Source organism: Microcaecilia unicolor, unplaced genomic scaffold (assembly GCF_901765095.1).
Source record: "Microcaecilia unicolor unplaced genomic scaffold, aMicUni1.1, whole genome shotgun sequence".
Taxonomy (NCBI): domain Eukaryota; kingdom Metazoa; phylum Chordata; class Amphibia; order Gymnophiona; family Siphonopidae; genus Microcaecilia; species Microcaecilia unicolor.
The window spans coordinates 81680-105207 of record NW_021963093.1 but is presented as its reverse complement, the minus strand read 5'-3'; the positions used below and the strand labels follow the sequence as shown (position 1 = coordinate 105207).

The following is a 23528-nucleotide window of genomic DNA, read 5'->3' as shown; positions in this document are numbered from 1 at the left end:
CGAGGACGTCAACCCATCAGTGAGAACAAGCAGCCTGCTTGTCCTCGGAGAAAATGTTATTAACCTGTAGCATGGTCCAGCTGTTGTTAAGGACACAACACTGTTAGCCAGTTTCAGCTGGCTGTGCTCAAGGCCAAGCTTATAATAAAATAACAGTCTGACTTCCAACCAGGTGGGTTTAACTGTCTTCCAGTGTGTAAGCTAGTTTCAGTCTGATGCATCCATACACTGGCTGACCTACAGAGAGACCTGACAAAGCTAAGGGATACTATAGATAGCCACTACTGCTGAGATCAGCAGCTCCAGACTAACACTATATTGGTCCATTGGCAAACATTTACAGACCCCCTATCCTGGGCTCCTCCCTCCCCCATGCACCAGATACTGTCCTCCCGCCAAACTCCCTAATGCTCAAAGCTATGAGCGCACCTATATTTGCATCTCATTAGCATTGTGCATTAGGGAGTTATTCTTCTGCACCAATTTGGCAGTATTTCTCCAGCACTGTTCAGTACAGTGCTGAGCAACTGCCTCTGAAGGAATGCTGCTTCTCTCTGTAGCATCCTTCCTCCTCTGACATAAGGTCCTGTTTCTGGGTGGGACGCTAGAGAGACTTCAGGCAGGTAAGAGAAGCAGCATGCGTGCGGAGGGCCAAGATGGGCAGGTAGACAGAGCTGAGAGAGGACGCGGACCGCAGAGGGGTGTACACCATTTCTCCTGTCTGAGGGCTGCAACAGAGGAGTTCTGGGGCCGCGTGTTGGAGATCAGAAGCTGATATCTACAGTCCTTTCTGTGCATGGTAAGTAGACAGCTTCTGTCTCAAAGTATGTACTTCAGTTTTGACTTTTATGCAATTTTTTTTTACAACTCAAATCCAGACAGTATAGCACTTCAGTTTTTAAAAGGATTTGCCATCCACTTTATAAATCGTTTTAGCTGTTGTACCGCAGTATTGGTGCTTATACTTTTGGTCAGTTTTTCCAGAACACTTGCTTCTTTCCATAATCCTCTTCCTTTCTTCTGAGCTTTCAGCTCTGCCTGAAGGAGTCTTGTCTGAAATTTCCAGTGTCGTTTAGAATCTTGAGGCAGCCCTTCAATAGCAATTGCTCTGCCGAGTCCTTGTCTCAAAACCTCTTCATTTAGGCACACACTGAAAAATCTGCCCTACAAAATAAAGCAACACATTTGAAGATGTGAATGAATGCTACAATTTGAGCATTGAAACATGACAAAAACAGTTACTACTACTACTAGACGTATGCAGCACTGCTATGTTGGTACTGCAACTACAATTTGAGTTGAACTGGAAGGGATTTTTTTTAACACTATTAATGCAATCTTTCTTTAATAAACATTCCTCATTTTTAACTTTCAAAACCTCACACCCATTAAACTTATGATAAATGGAAGATTGTCCATTTTTTTCTTGTAGTTGGCATTTTTAGCCATTATGAATTCAAGTTACCATAAATATATATGGCTCTTAAAAATAAATAAAACAATAAAAAAAATCACCAGTCACAATCCTCATGTCCCCCTGACATGTCCTGAAAATTTGGTATGATAGGACATCAAATATGAAGAGTATTAGGGAGATAAGACAAAATGATCTCAGTCTTTCTTCTCTTTCAGAACACAGGGTAAAAACAAACCTGAGTGAAAGCTCTATTTTTATTGTCAATTATCCTCTAGTGATTTTGGATTTTCAGAGGAAATAGTACTTGATAAAGGAATCAATGTATGGTGGATTAAAGCAGCTAATAAATAACATGTGAAGATTCATATTTTGTACACCTGAAAAATGATATGGGAAGAACTATTTTTGCCAACTAAATGAAGTCATTATTAGTCTAGAGAGGTAGGCTTTTAGGACTACAAAGGCTCCTTTCTTAAAGAACATCAGTGCCCATTGATAATACTTTTTCTATTATATTATCCACTCTGACTCCAACCGAAATTGCTTCAGACTCCACAGCCTTCTCTAAGTAAACAAACTGCTGCATCACGCAGCTTAGTAAAACGACCCCTAAGAGTTTTTTTACAGCATTGCTCAGAAATTTTCAGCTTTGATAGCTTACTACTTACTGTATTTCTAGTCATTCCCTTTAGCCAGTGTTCTGTGCTGCAAGGCTTTCCTAGTCTGCCTCACAGGAAATGAAACTACTACTACTACTACTACTATTTAGCATTTCTATAGCGCTACAAGGCATACGCAGCGCTGTACAAACATAGAAGAAAGACAGTCCCTGCTCAAAGAGCTTACAATCTAATAGACAAAAAATAAATAAAGTAAGCAAATCAAATCAATTAATGTGAACGGGAAGGAAGAGAGGAGGGGGTAGGTGGAGGCGAGTGGTTACAAGTGGTTACGAGTCAAAAGCAATGTCAAAGAGGTGGGTTTTCAGTCTAGATTTAAAGGTGGCCAAGGATGGGGCAAGACGTAGGGGCTCAGGAAGTTTATTCCAGGCGTAGGGTGCAGCGAGACAGAAGGCGCGAAGTCTGGAGTTGGCAGTAGTGGAGAAGGGAACAGATAAGAAGGATTTATCCATGGAGCGGAGTGCACGGGAAGGGGTGTAGGGAAGGACGAGTGTGGAGAGATACTGGGGAGCAGCAGAGTGAGTACATTTATAGGTTAGTAGAAGAAGTTTGAACAGGATGCGAAAACGGATAGGGAGCCAGTGAAGGGTCTTGAGGAGAGGTGTAGTATGAGTAAAGCGACCCTGGCGGAAGATGAGACGGGCAGCAGAGTTTTGAACTGACTGGAGAGGGGAGAGGTGACTAAGTGGGAGGCCAGCAAGAAGCAGATTGCAGTAGTCTAAACGAGAGGTGACAAGGGTGTGGATGAGGGTTTTGGTAGAGTGCTCGGAAAGAAAGGGGCGGATTTTACGGATGTTGTAAAGAAAGAAACGACAGGTCTTGGCGGTCTGCTGGATATGAGCAGAGAAGGAGAGAGAAGAGTCAAAGATGACCCCAAGGTTTCGAGCTGAGGAGACAGGGAGAATGAGAGAGCCATCAACAGAAATAGAAAATGGGGGGAGCGGGGAGGTGGGTTTGGGGGGGAAAATGAGAAGCTCGGTTTTGGTCATATTTAATTTCAGGTGGCGTTGAGACATCCAGGCAGCAATGTCAGACAAGCACGCTGAAACTTTGGTTTGGATGCAAGGTGAGATATCAGGGGTAGAAAGGTAGATTTGGGAGTCATCAGCATAGAGGTGGTAGGAAAAGCCATGGGATGAGATTAATGAACCAAGGGAAGAAGTGTAGATAGAAAAGAGGAGGGGACCAAGAACAGAACCCTGGGGTACGCCGACAGGCAGAGGGATAGAAGTAGAAGAGGATCCACCAGAGTGAACACTAAAGGTGCGGAGGGAGAGGTAGGAAGAGAACCAGGAAAGGACAGAGCCCTGGAATCCAAGTGAGGACAGGGTATCGAGAAGTATGCTGTGATCGACAGTGTCAAAAGCAGCGGAAAGATCAAGAAGAATGAGGATGGAATATTGACCTCTGGATTTAGCCAGTAATAGGTCATTGGAGACTTTAGTAAGCGCAGTTTCGGTTGAGTGGAGAGGGCGAAAACCAGATTGTAATGGGTCAAGAATAGCATGTGAGGAGAGAAAATCAAGGCAGCGGCGGTGAACAGCACGCTCAAGTAATTTGGAGAGAAAAGGAAGGAGGGAGATGGGTCGGTAATTAGAGGGACAAGTAGGGTCAAGTGAAGGCTTCTTAAGGAGAGGTGTGACCACAGCATGTTTAAAGGCAGCAGGGACAGTCGCAGTGGAAAGTGAGAGGTTGAGAATGTGACAGATAAAAGGAATAAGAGTAGGAGAGATGGCATTAAGAAGGTGGGTGGGAATGGGATCAGAGGAACAGGTGGTACATTTTGAGGAAGAAAGGAGAAGTGTAGTTTCCTCAATAGTAACTTCAGGAAAGGAGGAAAGGGAATGAGGGGAAGGAGAGAGAGGGGAACGGACTAGTGGAGGGAGAGCTGGTGAGGTAGAGAAAGCAAGGTTTATCTTTTGAACCTTGTTGTGAAAGAATTCAGCAAGGGTCTGAGGAGATAGTGAAGGGGGAGTTGGGGGAGGGGGCACCTTGAGGAGAGAGTTCAGTGTGGTGAAGAGAAGTCGAGGATTAGAGCCAAGAGAGTTGGTCAGTTGGATATAATAATCCTGTTTGGCACGTAAAAGAGCACGTCCTTTCTTTGTTGTTGTTGTTTTTCAGCCTCACATATTTGTATAAGGGATTTTTTTATATTTTAGTAGTGGCTTGAATTGTTCTATAGCTTTATCCAGTCATCTTCCTAGTAGTCGTTAAAGTGTGTAATAACTCTTCCACTTTAATCTGTAATTGGTGTCTAGGCAGTCTTTATATACTTTGAGCTTACAGAGTCACAAAATATATAAGAACTATACCAGGGCCATCTTGAAGGCTATGCAGCTGGTGTGACCACACAAGGCACAAAGGAGATAGGGTACAAAAATCTCCCCATCCACTGTCTCCACTGCAGTGGCTGTGGTGCAGTGGGTAGAACTGTGCCAGGTACTTGTAACCTGGACTGGCCACTGTTGGAAACAGGATATACTGGATTAGATGGACTCTTGGTCTGACCCAGCAGGGCAACTCTTTTGTTGTTATGGGTGAGGCAGGGCATTAAAGGGCATCTCACAAAGCACAATTCTGGCTTGGGATGCTCCTAGGCTATACCATAGTGTGAGTAGGTGTGTGTGTTTTATTATGCTTTTCCAAAACATTTAAGACCATGACTCCTTGTGGCAGTACTGTGAGATGGCCACTAGGGTCGCCAGTGCTATTTTGGATCGCAGCACTGGCAAGAACGACTGAGGATCACTCCTGCCCAGCCCAGCCCACTCGTATAAAGGACCACTAGTACCAAGGAATTTCAAAGATAGGCCTGAGAGGGGGTTTATGGTGCGGGAAGGGGTGCTTTGGCCACAATTTTTTGTAAGGTTGCTGACCCCTTTAAGATGCAGCCCAGAAGCATCAGACCACAGCTTGGTGGTCCATTGCTCCCAGGCTGAAAAATAACACCAACTTTTAGCTAGTTATTTTACCGGCTACAATGCAGTGCACTCAGTGTACACCACATGATGCAATACAGTATTTACATAGTAATGCATGGCTTTACATATATTTGCATCTCATTACAATGTACCACAGGGTAATCAAAATAACGATGCACTAGGGCACCAAAAGCAGTGTTGGAGCCCTTTAGACACATGTTAAGGGGCACATAATGCAGGTTAGTGCCCTAACACAACTCAATTACCACCCTTAGCCTTGAAACTTGTGAAATCCCTTTATTTGCATGCAATATTTTAGCTCTGACCACAAGGGAACATTGAAAATTGAGAAGATAACATTGCAACTAATGTAATATATTATTCAATGTAGAAAATGTGAAAAAGCATGCAACACTAGCAAAACAGGCCTGAAGTTAAAGACAAGAATAAACTTATGGGCAAACATTACAAATAAAAAAAACCAAGCCAACTCCTCCTTGAGGGAATATTTTTTTCAGACCAGATCACTACTTCAATGACTTTATAATCAGGATACTAAAAGTGAAATTCAAAACAGTCTAGCAGGGGTGGACTGACAGTAGTCGGGGTCCCCGGGCTGTAAAAGTAATTGGGGCCCCTGGGCTGTAAAGGTCATTGGGCCCCCTCCCCTAACGCCGCTCCCCTCCCATACACCCTGAGCCAAAGTAGGCTTGCCCTGGTTCTACCTTGAAGGGTCCTAGTGGACCAGTGTCTTCTTGGGGAGGCAGGAAAGAACCCCACTCCGCCGTGTTTTCAATATGGCTGCCGAGACTTACCACGGTAGTCTCAGGGGTCTCAGCAGTCTCTGCAGCCATTTTTAAAACACGGCAGCACCACCAGGCAAAGTAGTGGCGGTGGGCAGGAAAAAAGTTTGATTCTTTCCTGCCTCCACAGAAGCCACTAGACCACCAGGGCCCTTCAAAAGTAGGACTAGAGAGGGCTGTAATGTGCGCTGGCGGCGGGCAACCAGGCAGAGCCTCTGGGCCCCTGGGCACTGCCCAGTTGCCAAAATGGTTAGTCCTCCCCTGCAGTCCAGGATCACAGACCTTTTGAAGTTAAAATAATCAACACTTCAACTGTAACAAAGATTGAACAGGGTTTTAAACTCACTGCCAGCCACTTTACCTTTCTAACACGTCAGCCCCTCGCTCCTTTTCTTTCCCCTTCACATCATTGTAAAGTATTCCATGATTAATTTGTATAGCAAAAGCAATGTAATTGTTTGCCCTGACCTTGTCATTCTGTTTTGAGCTGAGGGAATGCTAGCTTCTGAAAATTACTGCATGGCCTAATTTTTTCAAAACTGAAAAACGTCCAAAAAGTGGCACAAAACAGCAGATGAACTTTTTAGTCCAAAACGCTATTTTCGGAACCCATTTTTAAGATGTTTTTCTATGCATTTTGTCTACAGTATGTCCAAATCACAAGGGGGCATGTTAGGGGCGGGATCTGGTGTTCCCAAAATGTGCATGTTTTTCTACCATAATGGAACAAAGCTAAAAGTTAGACATTTTGGTCTAGACTTGTTTCAATCATGACTAAGTCATAAAAAGGTGCCCTAAATGACAAACTCATCACTGGAGGGATTAAGGCATGAACCCCCCTTATTCCCACAGTGGGCACTAACCCCCCTTCCACCTCCCAAAGATGTGAATGAAACAGCACATACCAGGATCTATGACAGCTTCAGATAGGATGGCCATTCCTATTACAGCAGCAAGCAGGTCCCTGGAATAGCCTAGTGTCGGTGCAGTGCACTGTAGAGAAGGGGAGCCAGGCCCATATCCCACGCCAATTGTTACACTTGTGGTGGAAAGTGTGAGACCTCCAAAATCCACCAAAAACCTACTGTACCCACATATAGGTGACAACTGCAGACATAAGGGCTATTGTAATGGTGTACAGTTAGGTACAGAAGGTTTTGGTGGGTTTTGGAGGGCTACCCATAAAATATAAGGGCAGTAAGATGTGTACCTGAGACCTTTTATGTGAAGTCTACTGCAGTGCCCCACTGCTCTGCTGGGATGTCTGTGGTGTCAGTCTACTAAGAATACTGGCCCCCCCAGAAATTCCAACTGTTTGTTTTTGTATGTTTTTCCCCTGTATGTTGTTTTTTCCCCAAAAAAATAAAACACACTGAGCACAAAGAGCCAGATTCTATATATGGAGCTTAAAAAATCTGTGCAGAAAACATTTCCGCCTAAGCACAATCTATAAACAGCACCTAGATTTAGGCATGATATATAGAATACACCGTAAATCCTGGTGCATAGATTTAGCAACAGAGGGCCATATTCTATAACAATGCGCTTAAATTTTGGAATCCCCACAAAACGCCCATTTCCCCATCCATAACCATGCCCCTATTTGCCTGCGTGCGTTAGAAGTTAGGCATACTGCATTACAGAATATGCTTAGCGAGTTAGCTTGTTAAGCCAAGTTATGAACGCTGTTTTAGAACACGCCTGGATTTCAGCATGGAACGTCAGGTGTGCTATATAGAATCGGGGGAAAACGTCTACAAAACATCTAGCAAATGGCCTTTTGTGAAACAAAAAAAAGAGAAGTTTTTCTGGTTCAAAAATTGCTATGTTCGTCACTTGATTTTTGGATATTTTCAGCAAAACGTCCAAAATCAGATTTAGATGTCATATCGAAAATGTCCCTCTAAATTAATTAAGTTATTCCAAAAAAGGCATCACCTTAATTGTTTTTAGCTTGACTTGTTTCTACACATACACCTAGCCAAACTATTTCAAAGTAACAAAACCAGTCCTTCAATAAGTGGAAATACATAATAATTAAGGAATACCTTTCTTATATAGTAAAACAATACAATTGCAATAAATTAATAGTTCTAAAGTAACTCAAAGTAAGTTACCTACCTGTAAGGGTGATGTCACCCATGTGTGTGACTGATTTATCTGCTTGCCCATGGAGAAAGTACTTTTCCGGTGGAGAAAATATGCAATAAAGTACAGAAAAATGTAACTGCAAGAAGTATAAGCCCAACTGTTCTAAATGATGAATTAACAATTATAATGGCCACTCTGACAAACTCAGCTCACAGAAATACAAAAACAAAGATGTCTTTACAACACTTACCCGGTTCACTAAAATGAAGCAGTCAAGTACTGAATCATCTCTTCTAAGAAGTTGGAACCACAGCATTTCTGAGGGTTTCAGATATTCATGTAACCAGAGCTTGCCATTCTGGGTCAGTTCCACTCCGGCTAGTCTAACCAGCAACTTGCCATTAGATTGCACTAAATAAAAAGAGGGATTTTCCTTTATTTCAAAGCTTGCCACCAAAACAATAACCAGTGATGACATCTTTAGAGGAACCACACTGCTCAAAAATTGTGATTTAAACACATCGCAAAGGTAGTCCCCTATACTCAAGTACCAAGTCAGTAATGGAACTGCTACTTGCAAGATGGTTTCTTGGAAGACTATTAGTAGGGGACTTTTAGTGTAAAAACTTATATTCCACATTATTTCAAACTAGTAAAAAATGCCGGTTTAAAAGGGAAGGAAACGGGCGCTAGCAAGGCCAACCCCCACCCTCCCTCCCTCCCTCGCTGTTCCAGACTCTGCCGTCCCTCCGTTTTCACCCCCCCTTTCCGCGACCCAGTCGACCCCCCTTCTCGGCGAAAACTGTCCCCCGCCGCCGTCCAGTACCTGCGCTGACATGGGACCCCATCTAGAAACACACAAGGAAATCGCCCAAGATAGCTTGATCTGCATCCTCAGACAGTCAGGATGTTTTGGCCCCTAGAGCTCAGGAAAGAATCCAAAATGGGAACCAGACGGAACTCCCGAGTAGCATGCCAGCTACTGAGAGCAAACTGTGGAAACCGCAAAGTGGAAAGGATAAGGAGTAGGAAACCCAGGCAAATATGGTACTAATGAATAATGTGAACTTCTCTTCTTTCTACAATTACAGCTATTCCAATCCCATTACCACCTTGGACTACAGCAATACTTGCCAATCAGTACTATATTAATAAAATCTCCAAAAAAAAGAGGGATTAAATATATTGTGAGGAAGCAAACATACTGAAGAAACAATGGCGTTATTCAAAAGAACCTTCCTATTCTGTGCCTATGGAGAATATCTATTGAATAAGACTCAATGAATCTGCACAGAACCTTATGTTTTGTACTTCCTTAGAAAAGTGACTGTGAAGAGAGAAGCTGGCTCTAATTATAAGCAGGAGGACTTGAACTGTTTTACTAGTCTGATAGCTGGAGGAGATACTAAGCCTACTTTCAGGTCCTGAACAACTACTTTCAAGTTAATTTTTTTGGTTCAATACACTAGTATATTAGCAAAAATAGGAAAAATGTCATAATTAACAAAAGCATCTAAAGCATCAATTTAGAGAGGAAGATGGTCATTTTTTTAGATCCACAATGTAATCATTTGATCTTATTTAGCTTGGTATGTAATTAAGTTGTGCATCTAAAGACAGTCTGTCTTCCTGATTTTGCCAGCCCTGCATGTTTAAACATTTGTTAACCTTCTTGGTTTTCTTTGAACTAATGTTTCCAATCTCTCAATAAGCAGCGCAACTATGAAAAACACTTTTCAGATGATGCATGAGCATCGTGGAAAAATATTGACCGTTGCACAAAAGTCATAACTGGTGGCTGGACAGAGTACAAATATACCAGGCTCCAAAAGGGACTGTGGTACGTCTGTGGTTCCTGTCCAAAATCTTTCAGTGCAATAGTTGTTAGAAATAGGTAGAGGAAAGGGGAAAGATGTGGTGGTAAAAACAGGGAATATACTACTACTACTTATCATTTCTATAGCGCTGCAAGGCATACGCAGCGCTGTACACCATGCACAAAAAAGACAGTCCCTGCTCAAAGAGCTTACAATCTAGATAAGGCAGGCAGGCAGACAGACCGAACAATTGAAGGGTAAGGGAATATACCTGAAGAACTGGATTAGTAGCAGATAAAGAAAAGATTACAAAATAAGAAGGCCTTTTACATATTGATGTTGAAATGTTAGCAGAAATTAGGGGGTCCTTTTACAAAACTAAGATACAAAGTGGCCTCAGCGTGTCCTTACGTGGATTTTTCCCGCACACTAAGGCTGTTTTTACCCCACAGCCGGAAAATGGCCTATTTTGCATTTTGCCATGTGCTAATGTGGCCATTAGTAAAACTAGTGCACAAGCCCTTATCACCACTTATTCTGAAGACAGTACAGGCTCGCATGACAATTCCATAATAATCAGTTATCGCAGTCTTGTAGCTGCGCTGATTCATGCTATCATGCTCACTCTCTGCCCCTAGACACACCCCCTCGAGAAAAACTTTTAAAAATGTTAGTGTGTGGTTTACGCACACGCTAGCGTTTACCACAGCTTAGTAAAAGGAGCCCTAGGGAAGCTAGCAAACTTGGTAAGCTAATAACACAGAGCCTGGGAGAGTGCGAGAAGCAAGCGCAGGGCTCAGAACGGAGGGAGAAAAGCTGTACGGGGGGGCCGGAAGACCAGATTATTGGATGGCCGTCCAGATTCTCAGGTGGTTGGCAGGCAATTTTAAAAGGTCCAGATTTCTATACTTCTACTGTAACAGGTGATTTCAATTACCCCAACCACCATAAAAAAAAATGTTACAAATGGAACCCCACAGCGTAGAAGTACTCAATTCAACAAACCAAGCTAAAACTTTACAAACTATAGTATAAGAGAGCAGAATCCTCAGAAACCCACGCTTACCTTGTAATGACATAAGCATACTAGGGTCATTATACAATCACTGGAACTACAACTCATCTACCGTAGTTTCAAAATCAATTTTCTTTAAAAAAAATGTACAAATTTCTTTAATTTTTCCCATTGAACAGATGTGAGTATTCATTGTAGAATTCACTGTTTTTTGAAACCTCTGCGCAATATATTAGAAAATTGGAAACCATCAAGTGTGAGGTACAAATTTATAGAGTTCTTTTTTTTGGCCCTGATCAGGCCTTTTTCTCCCTAATAGTCTTTTGAAAAATAATTTTTTAAATAAAAACTTTTTGAAGAAATTATTTTGGCACAACAATTCCAATCAAACATACTGCCTGATCTAACAAACATAGGGGACCTTTTACAAAGGTATGTAAGGCCTACGCACGTCCAGCATGCGCCAAATCAGAATTACTGTCTGGTTACCGCGTGCCCTGGGTAGTATTCTGAATTGGCGCACGCCAAAAACACGTAGAAATTATTTTCTATTTTCTACCGCGTGGTGCTTACCCAGCAGTAAATGTGTGCTGCACGCCTAACGCCCGGGTAGCATGTAAAACCTTACCACTAAGTCAATACGTGGCAGTAAGGTCTCAAGCCGAAAATGGGTGCATGCTGGTTTTTATTTTGCTGCATGTCCATTTTCCGGCCTCTTAATTTTAGAGTCCAATGTTCCCATAAGCCATATGGGAACAGATTGATGGGAACATTGGACACTAAACGGTTAAACAAGGCCCTTTTTCCAGGATGCAGCAAAAACTAGCCCAACCCAAAAGATGTGCTCGCACTACCACAGGTCACTTTTTGCAGTAGCTTAGTAAAAGGGCTCCATACTTAAAAAAAAAACCAAAAACATACTGCCTGATCTAACAAACATACTCTTAAAAAATAAACAAGACTCCTGTTTATTTTTTTTCTTTATATTGGGTTTTGCCTCTTCTCCATGTGGTGGACTGAGTAGGGCATTTGGGGTATGTCTTCTTTAATATTTAATTTCCTGTATTTTTCTAACTGATGTTAATGCCTTGCTGTTTCTGTTACAAGAGTTTTTCTTGGAGATATATATATATATATATATATATATATATATATATATATATATATATATATGTATGTATGTATGTGTGTATATACAGATAGATACTGTTATCTATAGATAGATAAGTAGATATACCGTACAGATTTGCGATGTATTTGAGATCAAGTTATTATGTTTTCACCCAAACAACTATTTAGGACTTAGATACTGCTGTTCATACGATAATGGACCGGATATCAATTGTGTCTGAATTTCCTACTGCAATTCTAACATGCAAATCGTACTATGGTCCTCTGAAAAAAAGGCTTTTCCACATATGAAATTCTGTTTTACCACCAGGTATCTCTCTATATAAAACGCACCTCCAACGTTCTAATGAACCCGGAAGGAAGCCTGAAACCGAAGATGTAGTTGTGTAGATCGCTTTTTGCTCACGAGTGTCTGCCCCGCCCTCGAGTCACAACATGATGACGTAGAGGGCGGAGCACTGACACTCACCGAATCGCATCGCTCACCCGTCGCTATGCCACGAAACGTAACGTCACATGCATCACGGACCTATGAGAACGACGGCCATGAAAAAAGTAAGGAATATCAGCAGCTGCTGCAACTCGGAGGGAAGCCGGGAGGACCTTGGAAATCGGAGGGAGGGGGGACCCTGGAACTGCGAGGGAGGGAGGGAGGGAGGAAGAGGGGGGACCCTGGGAGGGAAGGGGGGACCTTGGAGGGAAGGGAGGGAGGGGGACACTGAAACTTGGAGGGAAGGGGGGGACCCTGGAACTTGGAGAGAAGGGAGGGAGGAAGACACTGGAACTTGGAGGGAGGGAAGGGGGACCCTGCTCTGGAACTTGGAGGGAGGGGGGGGACCCTGGAACTTGGACGGAAGGAGGCAGGGAGGGGGGGACATGGCCCTGCAACTCGGAGGGAGGGAACGGCCCTGCAACTCGGAGGGAGGGAGGGAGGGAGGGAGGGAGGGAGGGAACGGCCCTGCAACTCGGAGGGAGGGAGGGAGGGAGGGAACATCCCTGCAACTCAGAGGGTGGAACACATTTAGCCTAACAATCTCTTTCAAAACATTTAATTGCAGAAATGCAATACCTTGCTAGCGCCCGTTTCATTGGTTTCAGAAACGGGCCTTTATTCTAGTATTTACATAATTTTAGTCAATCAATAATGAAAAGGTTGGTCTGTAAACAAACAATACAATTATTTTTCCCTCATTTTTCAGTCTCTATTAGATCTCCCCCCTGCAGAGAGCAAGCCAGAGCAACATGTGTCTCTCTGCTGGCTAGATGGGTTAAATGTAAATCTTCTAAAAGGCTTATATGTAGTGCTACTCCCTTGGGGCCCCTTTTACCAAACTGCTTCAAAAGGGGGCCGGTACTGGTGTCAGCGTGTGTTTTACACATGCGCCGAGGCCCCCTTTTAACTGCAGATTGTAAAAGGGAAGTCTCAACTTCCTGCAGGAAATGGTCATGTGGCAAGTAAAGCACTTGCTGCACAGCCGTTTCAAAGGGGGGGGGAGCCCTTACCGCCACCCAATGAGGTGGTAGGTAGTAAGGGCTCCCGCATTAACTTGGCGGTACACTCCAGCGCTACAAAAATAAATAAACAAATTTTTGTAGAGCTGGGAATGACATGCTAGGGGTGGGAAGTTCCAACGGGCTGCTGCGGTAGCCCGGCGGTACTTCCTGTGTAGTGAGCGGTAAACCAGCGTTGGGCTTACTGCCGCTTAGTAAAAGGAGCCCATAGTTTGCAGGACTTAGGCTAGCTGTGCTTCCTTACTTCATGAGAAACAGGGCAAAGCTTTTATAAACACACCTGAACCCTGCCAGCCACAAAGGAAGAGGTAACTAACATGAGTGTCTTGCTCCACAGCTCTATAGCCCAAGACAGCAAAGCAGCCCAAACAAAATAATTCTAGTTGCAGCTTTTTGCACACACAGTATTATTTAAGGATTTAGCTACAACAACTGATAAGGTAATATTTTTGCCAGTTAGAATGATTCAATAACATAAGAACACAAGAGTAGCCACAATGAGTCAGACTAATGGTCCATCTAGCCCAGTATCCTGTTTCCAAAAGTGACCAAGCCAGGTCAGAAGTACCTGGCAGAAACCCAAATCATGGCAACATTCCATGCTACAAATCCCAGGGCAAGCAGTTTCCTCCAGGAATTTGTCCAAACCTTTTTTAAACCCAAACATGCTCCTTACTGTTACCACATCCTCTGGCAAAGAGTTACCGATCTTAACTATTCATTGAGTGAAAAAATATTTCCTCTTATTTGTTTTACTTCCATGTAACTTCTTTGAGTGTCTCTTAGTCTTTGTACTTTAAGAATGAGTAAAAAAAATTGATTTACTTCTACTCATTTTACACCACTAAGGATTTCGTAGACCTCAATCATATCTCCCCTCATCCGCCTCTTTTCCAAGCTGAAGAGCCCTAACCTCTTTAGCCTTTCCTCATATGAGAGGCGTTCTATCCTCTTTATCATTTTGGATGCTCTTCTTTGAATCTTTTCTAATTCCGCTATATCTTTCTTGAGATATGGCGACCAGAACTGAATGCAATACTCAAAAGTGGAACGATACAGAGGCATTTTAGTATTTTCGGTCTTATTCACCATCCCTTTCCTAATAATTCCTAGCATCCTGTTTGCTTTTTTGGCTGCCACCGTACACTGAGCAGAAGATTTCAATGTATTATCTACAACGACACCTAGATCTTTCTTGAGTGCTGACCCCCAAGGTGGACCCTAGCATCAGGTAACTACAATTTGATTATTCTTTCCAATGTGCATCACATTGCTTTTGTCCACGTTTAATGTCATCTGTCATTTGAGTGCCCAGTCTAACAATTTTCTAAGGTCTTCCTACAATATTTCACAGTCTACATGTATTTTAACAACTTTGAATAGTTTTGCGTCACTGCAAATTTAATCACCTCACTCGTCATTCCAATTTCCGTATCATTTATAAATGATAATATAGCACTGGTCCCTGCGGCACTCCACTATTCACTCTCCTCCACTGAGAGAAATGACCATTTAACCCTATCCTCTGTTTTCTGTCCAATAACCAATTCTTAATTCACACCAGAAATTTGCCTTCTATCCCATGACTCTTTAATTTTCTCAGAAGTCTCTCATGAGGAACTTTATCAAAAGCTTTCTGAAAACCTAGATACGCTACATCAACCTGCTCACCTTTATCTATTATCCACATGTTTATTCACACCTTCAAAGAACTGAAGCAAATTTGTGAGGTAAGATTTCCCTTGGCTGAACCCATGCTGACTCTTTCCCATTAAATCATGTTTGTCTATGTGTTCTGTAAGTTTGTTCTTTATAATAGTTTCCACTATTTTGCCCAGCACTGACGTCGGGCTTACCGGTCTGTAAATTTCCCGGATCACCCCTGAAACCCTTTTTAAATATGATGTAGCATTCTTCCTGGATATGATCATTAACTATTTTCTAGGTAACAAAGGCCCACAGAACCTACTATGTGAGTGTTCATGCATGTCTTTCCTGGCTAGATACAGATATGGTGCTTACAATCTATATATGCATCTGCAGAACAGATAAATATAGCACAATGCATACCTTGTAACACTATATAAATCAATTTACTTTCATTTTTACTTACATCTTCTTTGCCATGATGACATAAAAGGAAGACTAATAGGTATATGTTCCACTTCTAGTCCTTCCTCGGTTACATGAAGTAATCTCCCTCGAAGCTTAACATTCTTTAGTATAAATTCCTCTGGAATATCAACAGCCTTTTTAAACTTAGTTGTCTGTCAATTAAAAAGAAAATGTAGAAAGAAAGGGGAGAAATATAATTAAGTGACGACTATTTAAGGAACAAAACCACAAGGAAAAAAAAACCCCCTGAATAATAATTGTAGAGATTTACATCCATTTCTTAGGGACATTTTTATATAACATTTGCATAAGCTATAAACCACAGACGTGTGTTTTCTAGTCTTGTGCACTCATTTGAAAAGACAGTAAATGCCAAAAATATTTCCTCTTTCATTTCATATCATTTTAAACCTGAAATGACAAAAACAAAAATCCCCAAAATTTACAAAATTCCCATAAATGACAGGACACATGAAGCTAAACAAAATTAAAAAATTTGGCTTGCACATCTCCAAAGATAAAGGGGTCCTTGTACTAAGGTGTGCTAATGGATTTAGCATGAGCTAAATGATAAGATTATTCCTATGGGCGTCTTATCAGTTAGCGCATCTTAGTTAAAGGACCCCAAAGTCTTCACTTATAGTAAATGACTGAAAATGCTTTAATTTTACAATCCAACTCTCTGAGACAGGTTCCCACTTATTCAATTTGTACAAAACCACAGTTCATAATCACTTATATCATTTATCAGTTCTAATGGTGACCTCAGTGGTGCTCATGACTAATACAAGAGAATAGCAATGGATCCAGCACCCACCTCTTCATCGGCTCACCCGATTACCATACATCAAAAATATCTTGCACACTATTTTAACTCCTTCAAGTAATAAGTACTTATCTTTTATGTGTGTCAGACTGGGGGGTTAAAAACGTCCGAAGGAGAAATTAGATCTTACCTGCTAATTTTCTTTCCTTTAGTCCCTCCGGACCGGACCAGGATTGGACTGTTGGGGTTGTGCCCGCCTACCAGCAGGTGGAGACTGAGAAAAACTCTGACTCTAGAGAGCCAATAGGAGCCCTGGCCATGTGACCTTAGCATCAGTATTTGAATAACAAAGCAGGAAAGAAAGAACTTCTGTGCCGTATGGAATCCTAGCAGCCACAAATTCCTCGGCAAAACCGAGTACTAGAGCTCACCAGCAACTCTCACCAGAGAAGTGGTATGGCCCATTTGTATTAGAGCTCGCCAGCAACTCTCACCAGAGAAGTGGCATGGCCCATTCATATTAGAGCTCACCAGCATCTCTCACCAGAGAAGTAGTATCACTCACTTAAGGTTTCATATATATTCCATCAACTGAGCTCACCAGCAACTCTCAACAGAGAAGTGGTATAACATATTTAAGGCTTTATATCTATTCCAGCAACTGAGCTCACCAGCAACTCTCACCAGAGAAGTGGTATGACATATTTAAGGCTTTATATATATTCCAGCAACTGAAGTCACCAGCAACTCTCACCAGAGAAGTGGTATGACATATTTAAGGTTTTATATATATTCCAGCAACCGAGCTCACCAGCAACCACCAGAGAAGAGGTATGGACCACGCAAAGTCTTTTTTTTTTTTTTTTATATATATATACAGTATCATCTGTTTGTTTGTTTTTTTGAAACATTCCACTTCCAAACTTAATAAAAGAATCTAAAGAGTTGATAGAACATGGGAGGGGCCTGGTCCGGTCCGGAGGGACTAAAGGAAAGAAAATTAGCAGGTAAGATCTAATTTCTCCTTCCTTAGCGTCCCTCCGGACCGGACCAGGATTGGACTGTTGGGAAGTACCAAAGCAGTAATCTTACGGGAGGGACAGACATTGAGAATGCGGTAGAGTCCCTGAAAACACCCAAACTAGGATGAATACGAAGCCAAAAGCTTGATCCAAGAACCGCCAATAAACTAAATAGAATAACTACAAAGCAAAAAAGCTGAAAAGTCCAAGCGACGCTGAACATTGTCCCCTACCAAGTGGCGGCTATATAATGTCCCCCTACTGCACTATCAGTGCAGCGCAAAGGACAGAGAGACTCGAGAAAAACAAAAAAAAAACGACTGAAAGAAAGATGGCAAAGGTAGAAGCAGAGCCGCCTGTAAACAAAAAACTGCAATGAATCTACCTCAGCTGAGAAAGTGGAAACCGAAATCCTGAAGTACAATACTCCCGATATCGTAGACTATTGCTGACCTAGCAACAGATTGGAAGTATGTAAAGCCTGTCAGTGAGAAAGTACCTGATCACTAGAAGCTAAATAGGTAAAAACAAGAATACAGTTAAATACTATGCAGAAGAAGAAGGTACCTAAATCCCTGCTGCAAACTAGACTGAAGGTGCAAATAAACTGACAGCCGCTGCAGTTACCCAACATGAAGAAAACATATCTCAGAGCGCAATTCAAATGAGAGAGAAAGAATCATCTGTAGCTGTTGCCTCTGCAAGCAGATCACCTGACACTCTTGTCGTAAACCCCAATTAGTGAAAACGGGAATAAATTAACAGTAGACACTTGTTAGTACCTTTCATCTGTTAGATACATATAGAAGTCCATAAAACACTACACAGTTCCAGGAATAACATGTATAGAATGTTTGTACGTTTAGGAAGCTAGCCAGGTGCTCATGGTCTGGATTGGCCGTGGACTGTACCGACGAAGAAGCAGGAAATCCGTGCCGCCGAAAAACAGATAGCCTCCGATGCCGCACAAAACATGGTTTAGCCTCTGGCCCGAACAGGAACCGTCAATACAGCTCCCAAGCTATACAGACCCGTCCAAGAGCGAGCACGCACTTAACAGTTCGCGCCTCTTTTTTTTTTTTTTTTTTTTTTTTAACTACCGCCGCTAACAACGCCGGATAGCAGAGGAAAAATAATGAAGGTAACAAAAAAAACGCCGATTAAAGTCACAGACGCTGACTTTTCACTTTTTTTTTTTTAAATAGCTCCGCCAGAAAAGAAAATAAAGACTCTTCAAACAGAATAAGACAGAAGAGGTACCTGCTCGTTATAAGCCTGGGGAAAGCAAAAACTACTTCCTTTCAATTCCTTTCATTTGAATTAATTCTTTTAATTTTCTTTTACTTGATTTAATTCTTTAAAAACAGCTGCCTATTAAAAGTGGCTGCCTCTCCCAAAGACGGTACACCTTTCCAGAGAAAGGGACGGCCCTTCCCTGCTAAGCCAGGGAGATGGGGAGGAAGGGGGGTGGACTCGAGACACCCGAGTTTAACACCCCAGAGGCTGTCAAAGAAAGAAAAGAAACCCTGTCAAGCCTCTAATTACGATTCCAGGCACAGAAGAAGTTTTATAAATATATCTGTAATATCTTATAGTGAAAAAGAGAGAGAGAGACTAATGGGCTCACTTCCTACCTGCTGAGAGACTGAGAAAATACTGAGGCTAAGGTCACATGGCCAGGGCTCCTATTGGCTCTCTAGAGTCAGAGTTTTTCTCAGTCTCCACCTGCTGGTAGGCGGGCACAACCCCAACAGTCCAATCCTGGTCCGGTCCGGAGGGACGCTAAGGAAATGCATGTTTCACCCATAAATGGGCTTTCTCAAGGACTCTCCCCCTAAGCCCTTGCGAAAGGGTTTATCCCACAAAGGCTATAGCAAAGCTGACGCTCATGACGGCTTAGCGGAAGAGTCCTTGAGACAGCCCATTTACGGGCGAAACATGCATGTCGGACATTTTTAACCCCCAGTCTGACACACATAAAAGATAAGTACTTATTACTTGAAGGAGTTAAAATAGTGTGCAAGATATTTTTGATGTATGGTAATCGGGTGAGCCGATGAAGAGGTGGGTGCTGGATCCATTGCTATTCTCTTGTATTAGTCATGAGCACCACTGAGGTCACCATTAGAATTGATAAATAAAATAAGTGATTATGAACTGTGGTTTTGTATAAACTGAATAAGTGGGAACCTGTCTCGGAGAGTTGGATTATAACTGTGGTTCCATTAAGATACACCTATGAGAATTGACATTGGAATTGGAACTATTAATTTTACAATCAGCATTTGCTAACATGGGGGCCAATGTAGTCACACGGTTTCCAAACACAAGTCTAAAACAAACCTTTGCTCCTCATAGCATGCAACAGGCTGAGCACAAAAGATGTACATTAACATGAGTGGCAACTACGCTTTGCACAAAAGAAAACAAAAAGTATAACCATTCTTTGGATTGCACGCACAGATAGCATTCCAACATATGCACTAATGTATTTACTTGCAATCCAATGAGTGTCAATACCCATTTGTCAGCAGTCCAGCACATTACTCTTTCTTCGGCACATCTCCCCTCAGCTTTGTCTTTTTTTATTTTTTTTTTAAACCATGCTCTTCATAGAAGGCAGAAAAAAAGCTGCTGGTTCTTATGTTTGCAATAGTAAAGGGTAAAAACAGGCATGAAATCCTCGTTCACACTACCACAGAAGAACAGTTAAGCTTTCACTCCTCCTCAAACCTTGTGTTAAAGCCCTGGTGTCGCACACAGTCTTCTTACCTTCTGCACACTTCACTGCATTGGTACAGACTATCTTAGCATGGATTTAAAGGTGTTGTGTGCTAATGTTTGCCGGATGAGGGAAGAGGACCCCCAATGCTCACTTGCAAAAATAATACACATAACAGTACAGCACATTTGCACATATCCCACAGATGAGAAGAAACACTGGAGGTCATTCCCAGAGGTAAATTTTATAGGCCTGTTACACCACTATTACTTTTCTATGTTATGTTAGGTTTTTATAACCCACTATATCCCCAAGATCAGGGCTCACAACAGGAATACACATTAAAAAACTGATTTACATCAACAAATTGGGATAATACAATAGTAACATTATTACAACAAAGCATTTTTCTAATGAATAATTATGATGAAGTCTTATCTTCAACATTTTACTAAATCGAAGATATGAAGAATTGGACTATTTCCTGCAATAAACAATTCTAGATCTTTACAGACTGGTATAAAAAAATGAGTTCTCATGAAAGGTCTTAAGTCTTAGACCATTCATAGAAGGAAAACGCAGCAGAAGACAGTCTACATTATGGTGATGATCACTAAAGCTCAACAGTTGTATGAAGAAAGATAAAACTTCAGGAGAATGCCATTCTAAGGTTTTAATGACTAAACAAATTTTAAACAGAATACGGCTTTCAGGAGGTAACCAGTACAGAAGTATCACGAGGGGAGATACATGGTCATATCTTGATTTTAATATCAGACAGGCAGTTGTATTCTGTATGAACTGAATTCTGCTCTTAAGTTTCAATTAAATACCAGAATAAACAGCATTACAGTAATCCAGTTGCAAGAAAACCAAGAACTGGACAATTATAGTAAAATGGTTATTAGCAAAGTAAGAACAGACTAAATGGAGGAGTTTAAGTTTAAAAAAAATGTTTTCTTCATCAGATATTAAACTGAGGTTTCATGCTCAAAGTTGAATCTAACAGTATCCCCAAAAATTCTTGAAACCTTTTCTATATTAAAAAGGAGCTCCTGTCATATTTGGCATATAATTTGGAATTGCATTCACATTTGAACTAATCCAAAGAATTTTGGTTTTATCAACATTGAGGGAATAAAATGATCCTTTTTTTTCCGTTTAATACAATTATTGATACCAACTGCAGAATCATCGATATTCAGGCTGACTGGAAAACAAAGATGTCTGCATATAAATATATTATTTCCCCTATTCCTAGAACAATGGATCCTAATGAATTCATATATATGTTAAACAAGAGTGGGGAAATAGGGGATCCCTGTAGACCACCACATTGGGGGATCCTAGAGAACAAGGATTCTTTGTCTTTGAATACATGGTAGCATCTATTCTTCAAAAACAAACTAAACTACTTAAATACAGTGTTGGTAAACCCTAATTCCAATAGTTTTGATTATAATATTTTTTGGTCTATTGTTATCGAATGCTGCTGAGATGTGGAATTGCAACAGGACCATTTGTCCACCCTTAAGACTCTTTTCACTTCAGAAGTTAAGCTGTATTTTCCTTTTACTCGCCAAGAGGAAGGAAAAGACTAAGGGCCCTGTTTACTAAGCTGCTGTAGCGTTTTTAGTAAGTGCTAAACAATCGCCCATATGCTCCTATGGGTGACTTAGTGTTTAGCCCGTGCTAATCATTAGCGAGAACTAAAAACACTAACAAGCCCTTAGTGCTGCTTAGTAAACAGGGCCCTAAAAATGTCTGAAACAGACATTTCAAGCCTCCAGCCACTGGAAAGAGTCTGCAGGGATATTTCAGTTATCTCATTCTTATCTGTCATTTAGGAAGAATATTAAGACTCTGCTCTTTCAGACATTTGCACTACAAAAATGTTCAACCATAAATTAATTTTCACTCTTTTTTTTAACTGTCCTCCCTGAGAATTGTTCTGGCTCTTGATGTTACTGTTACCCACTTTGAACTGCAAGGTGTAAGCAGGATGTAAGACCAGATGTTATGTTATGTTATGTTATGTAATCAAAACGGTCTCAGTGCTATGAAAACATCTGAATCCATATTGAGAAGTCTAAAGTAAGGAGAAATGAGGTCTTTATACCTGATAATTTTCTTTTCATTAGTCCTTCCTACTATTAAACAAGCAAATGGAGATAGAAAATTGAAAACTGATCTGAGACCTATCTTTCTTGGCTTCTAGTCCAGCTCCTCCGTGTTTATGTAGACAAGCAGGAAGGAAACACTCAGAATAAACACAATAACCTTAAACAAACATGTGTAGATCTCTCCCATCTCTGTATAAATTGTAAAGAGACATGAGATATGTAGGAAGCACCATGCAAGGTGACAGTTGATATCTGACCCATTACTAACTAAGCATCTCAGAAACCTCAGGTGGGTCTCTGGAATAGTGGGAAGGACTAATGGAAACAAAATTATCAGTAAGACATCATTTTCTCCTTCCATTACATAGCTTCCCACTATTCAGGAACCCATGAGATGTTCAAAAGGAATCCCTAGAGTGGGTGGGATCCGGGCACTGCTGCCGCTACTGCCCTGAGGACCAAAGCCCCAAAACTGGCTTCAGAGCACACCACAACATCCACCCTGTAGTGTTTGGCAAAGGTATGCAGCATTGACTATGTTGTCGTCTTGTAAATATCCACCTGAGACAGTAAGGTAGTCTCCACCCAGGATGTCACTGTACACCTTGTAGAATAAGCCCACAAGGCTTGAGGAGCATGCTACACAGCAAGAAAATAAGCTGATGTGATAGTCTTCTGCAACCATCTAGCAATTGTGGGCTTGGAAGTGATAACGCCAAGCCTCTGTTTACCAAAAAGCATAAACAGTCTGTCCGATTTGCGAAACTCATTTGTGTCTTCCAGATCTACTCACATTGAGAACCTTCAAGGAAGAATACTAAGCTTCTTCGTCCTCTTTGCGAAAGCGCCACAGATTGGCTGAGATGAAATACTCACAGCTATCACTTTCAGAAGAAAGGAAGGAATCATGCATAGGGAGACCCCCACCTCCAAAAAGCAAAAAAAGGAATCCTGACAAGAGAGCCTGAGGCTCAAAAACCTTACATGCTGAAGCAACAGCCAACAAGAATGCTGTGTTTAGCATAAGATCTTTCAAGGAGGCCTTCTAGAGTGGCTCAAAAGGACTAAATTAAAGTTCCACTCTGGATATGGTGTATGAAAGTAAGGCTGCAAGTGGCCCACTTCCCGTAAAACTCAAAAAATATCTGGGTGAGCCGCAAGAAACATCTTCTGTAGTTGGCCCCAGAAACAGACCAAAGCCTCAAACTGAAGTTTTAGAACCCAACGTCAATCTTTTCTGAATATCTGCCTGAAGAAACACTAGGATATGTGCAATCTAAGAAAAGGAGGGAGAAAGTCCATGACAGAACACCAACCCTTGAACGTCCTCCACACCCTCATACACCATAGATGTACAGCATTTCCAAGACTGAAGCAAAAGTAGCAATGACAA

The 23528-nt window shown here is 41.6% G+C and overlaps 1 protein-coding gene across 2 annotated transcripts in view; it reads right to left on the bottom strand.

The window, feature by feature from the left end:
• Window positions 1–383: 383 nt before the first annotated feature.
• The window catches only part of LOC115458925 (protein C3orf33 homolog), a 40577-nt gene continuing 17432 nt past the window's right edge, over window positions 384–23528 (bottom strand). Inside the window, exons 3-6 of one of the 2 annotated variants that reach the window (XM_030188781.1) lie at window positions 15501–15654; window positions 8163–8323; window positions 7943–8003; window positions 1043–1164 (exon numbers count right to left, since the gene is read on the bottom strand). In XM_030188781.1, the coding sequence (XP_030044641.1) occupies window positions 1136–1164; window positions 7943–8003; window positions 8163–8323; window positions 15501–15654 (405 nt within the window). In that variant the 3' untranslated portion in view covers window positions 1043–1135. Of the gene's footprint in view, window positions 1165–7942; window positions 8004–8162; window positions 8324–15500; window positions 15655–23528 lie in introns of both variants that reach the window. The other variant, XM_030188780.1, reaches the window with a different exon arrangement.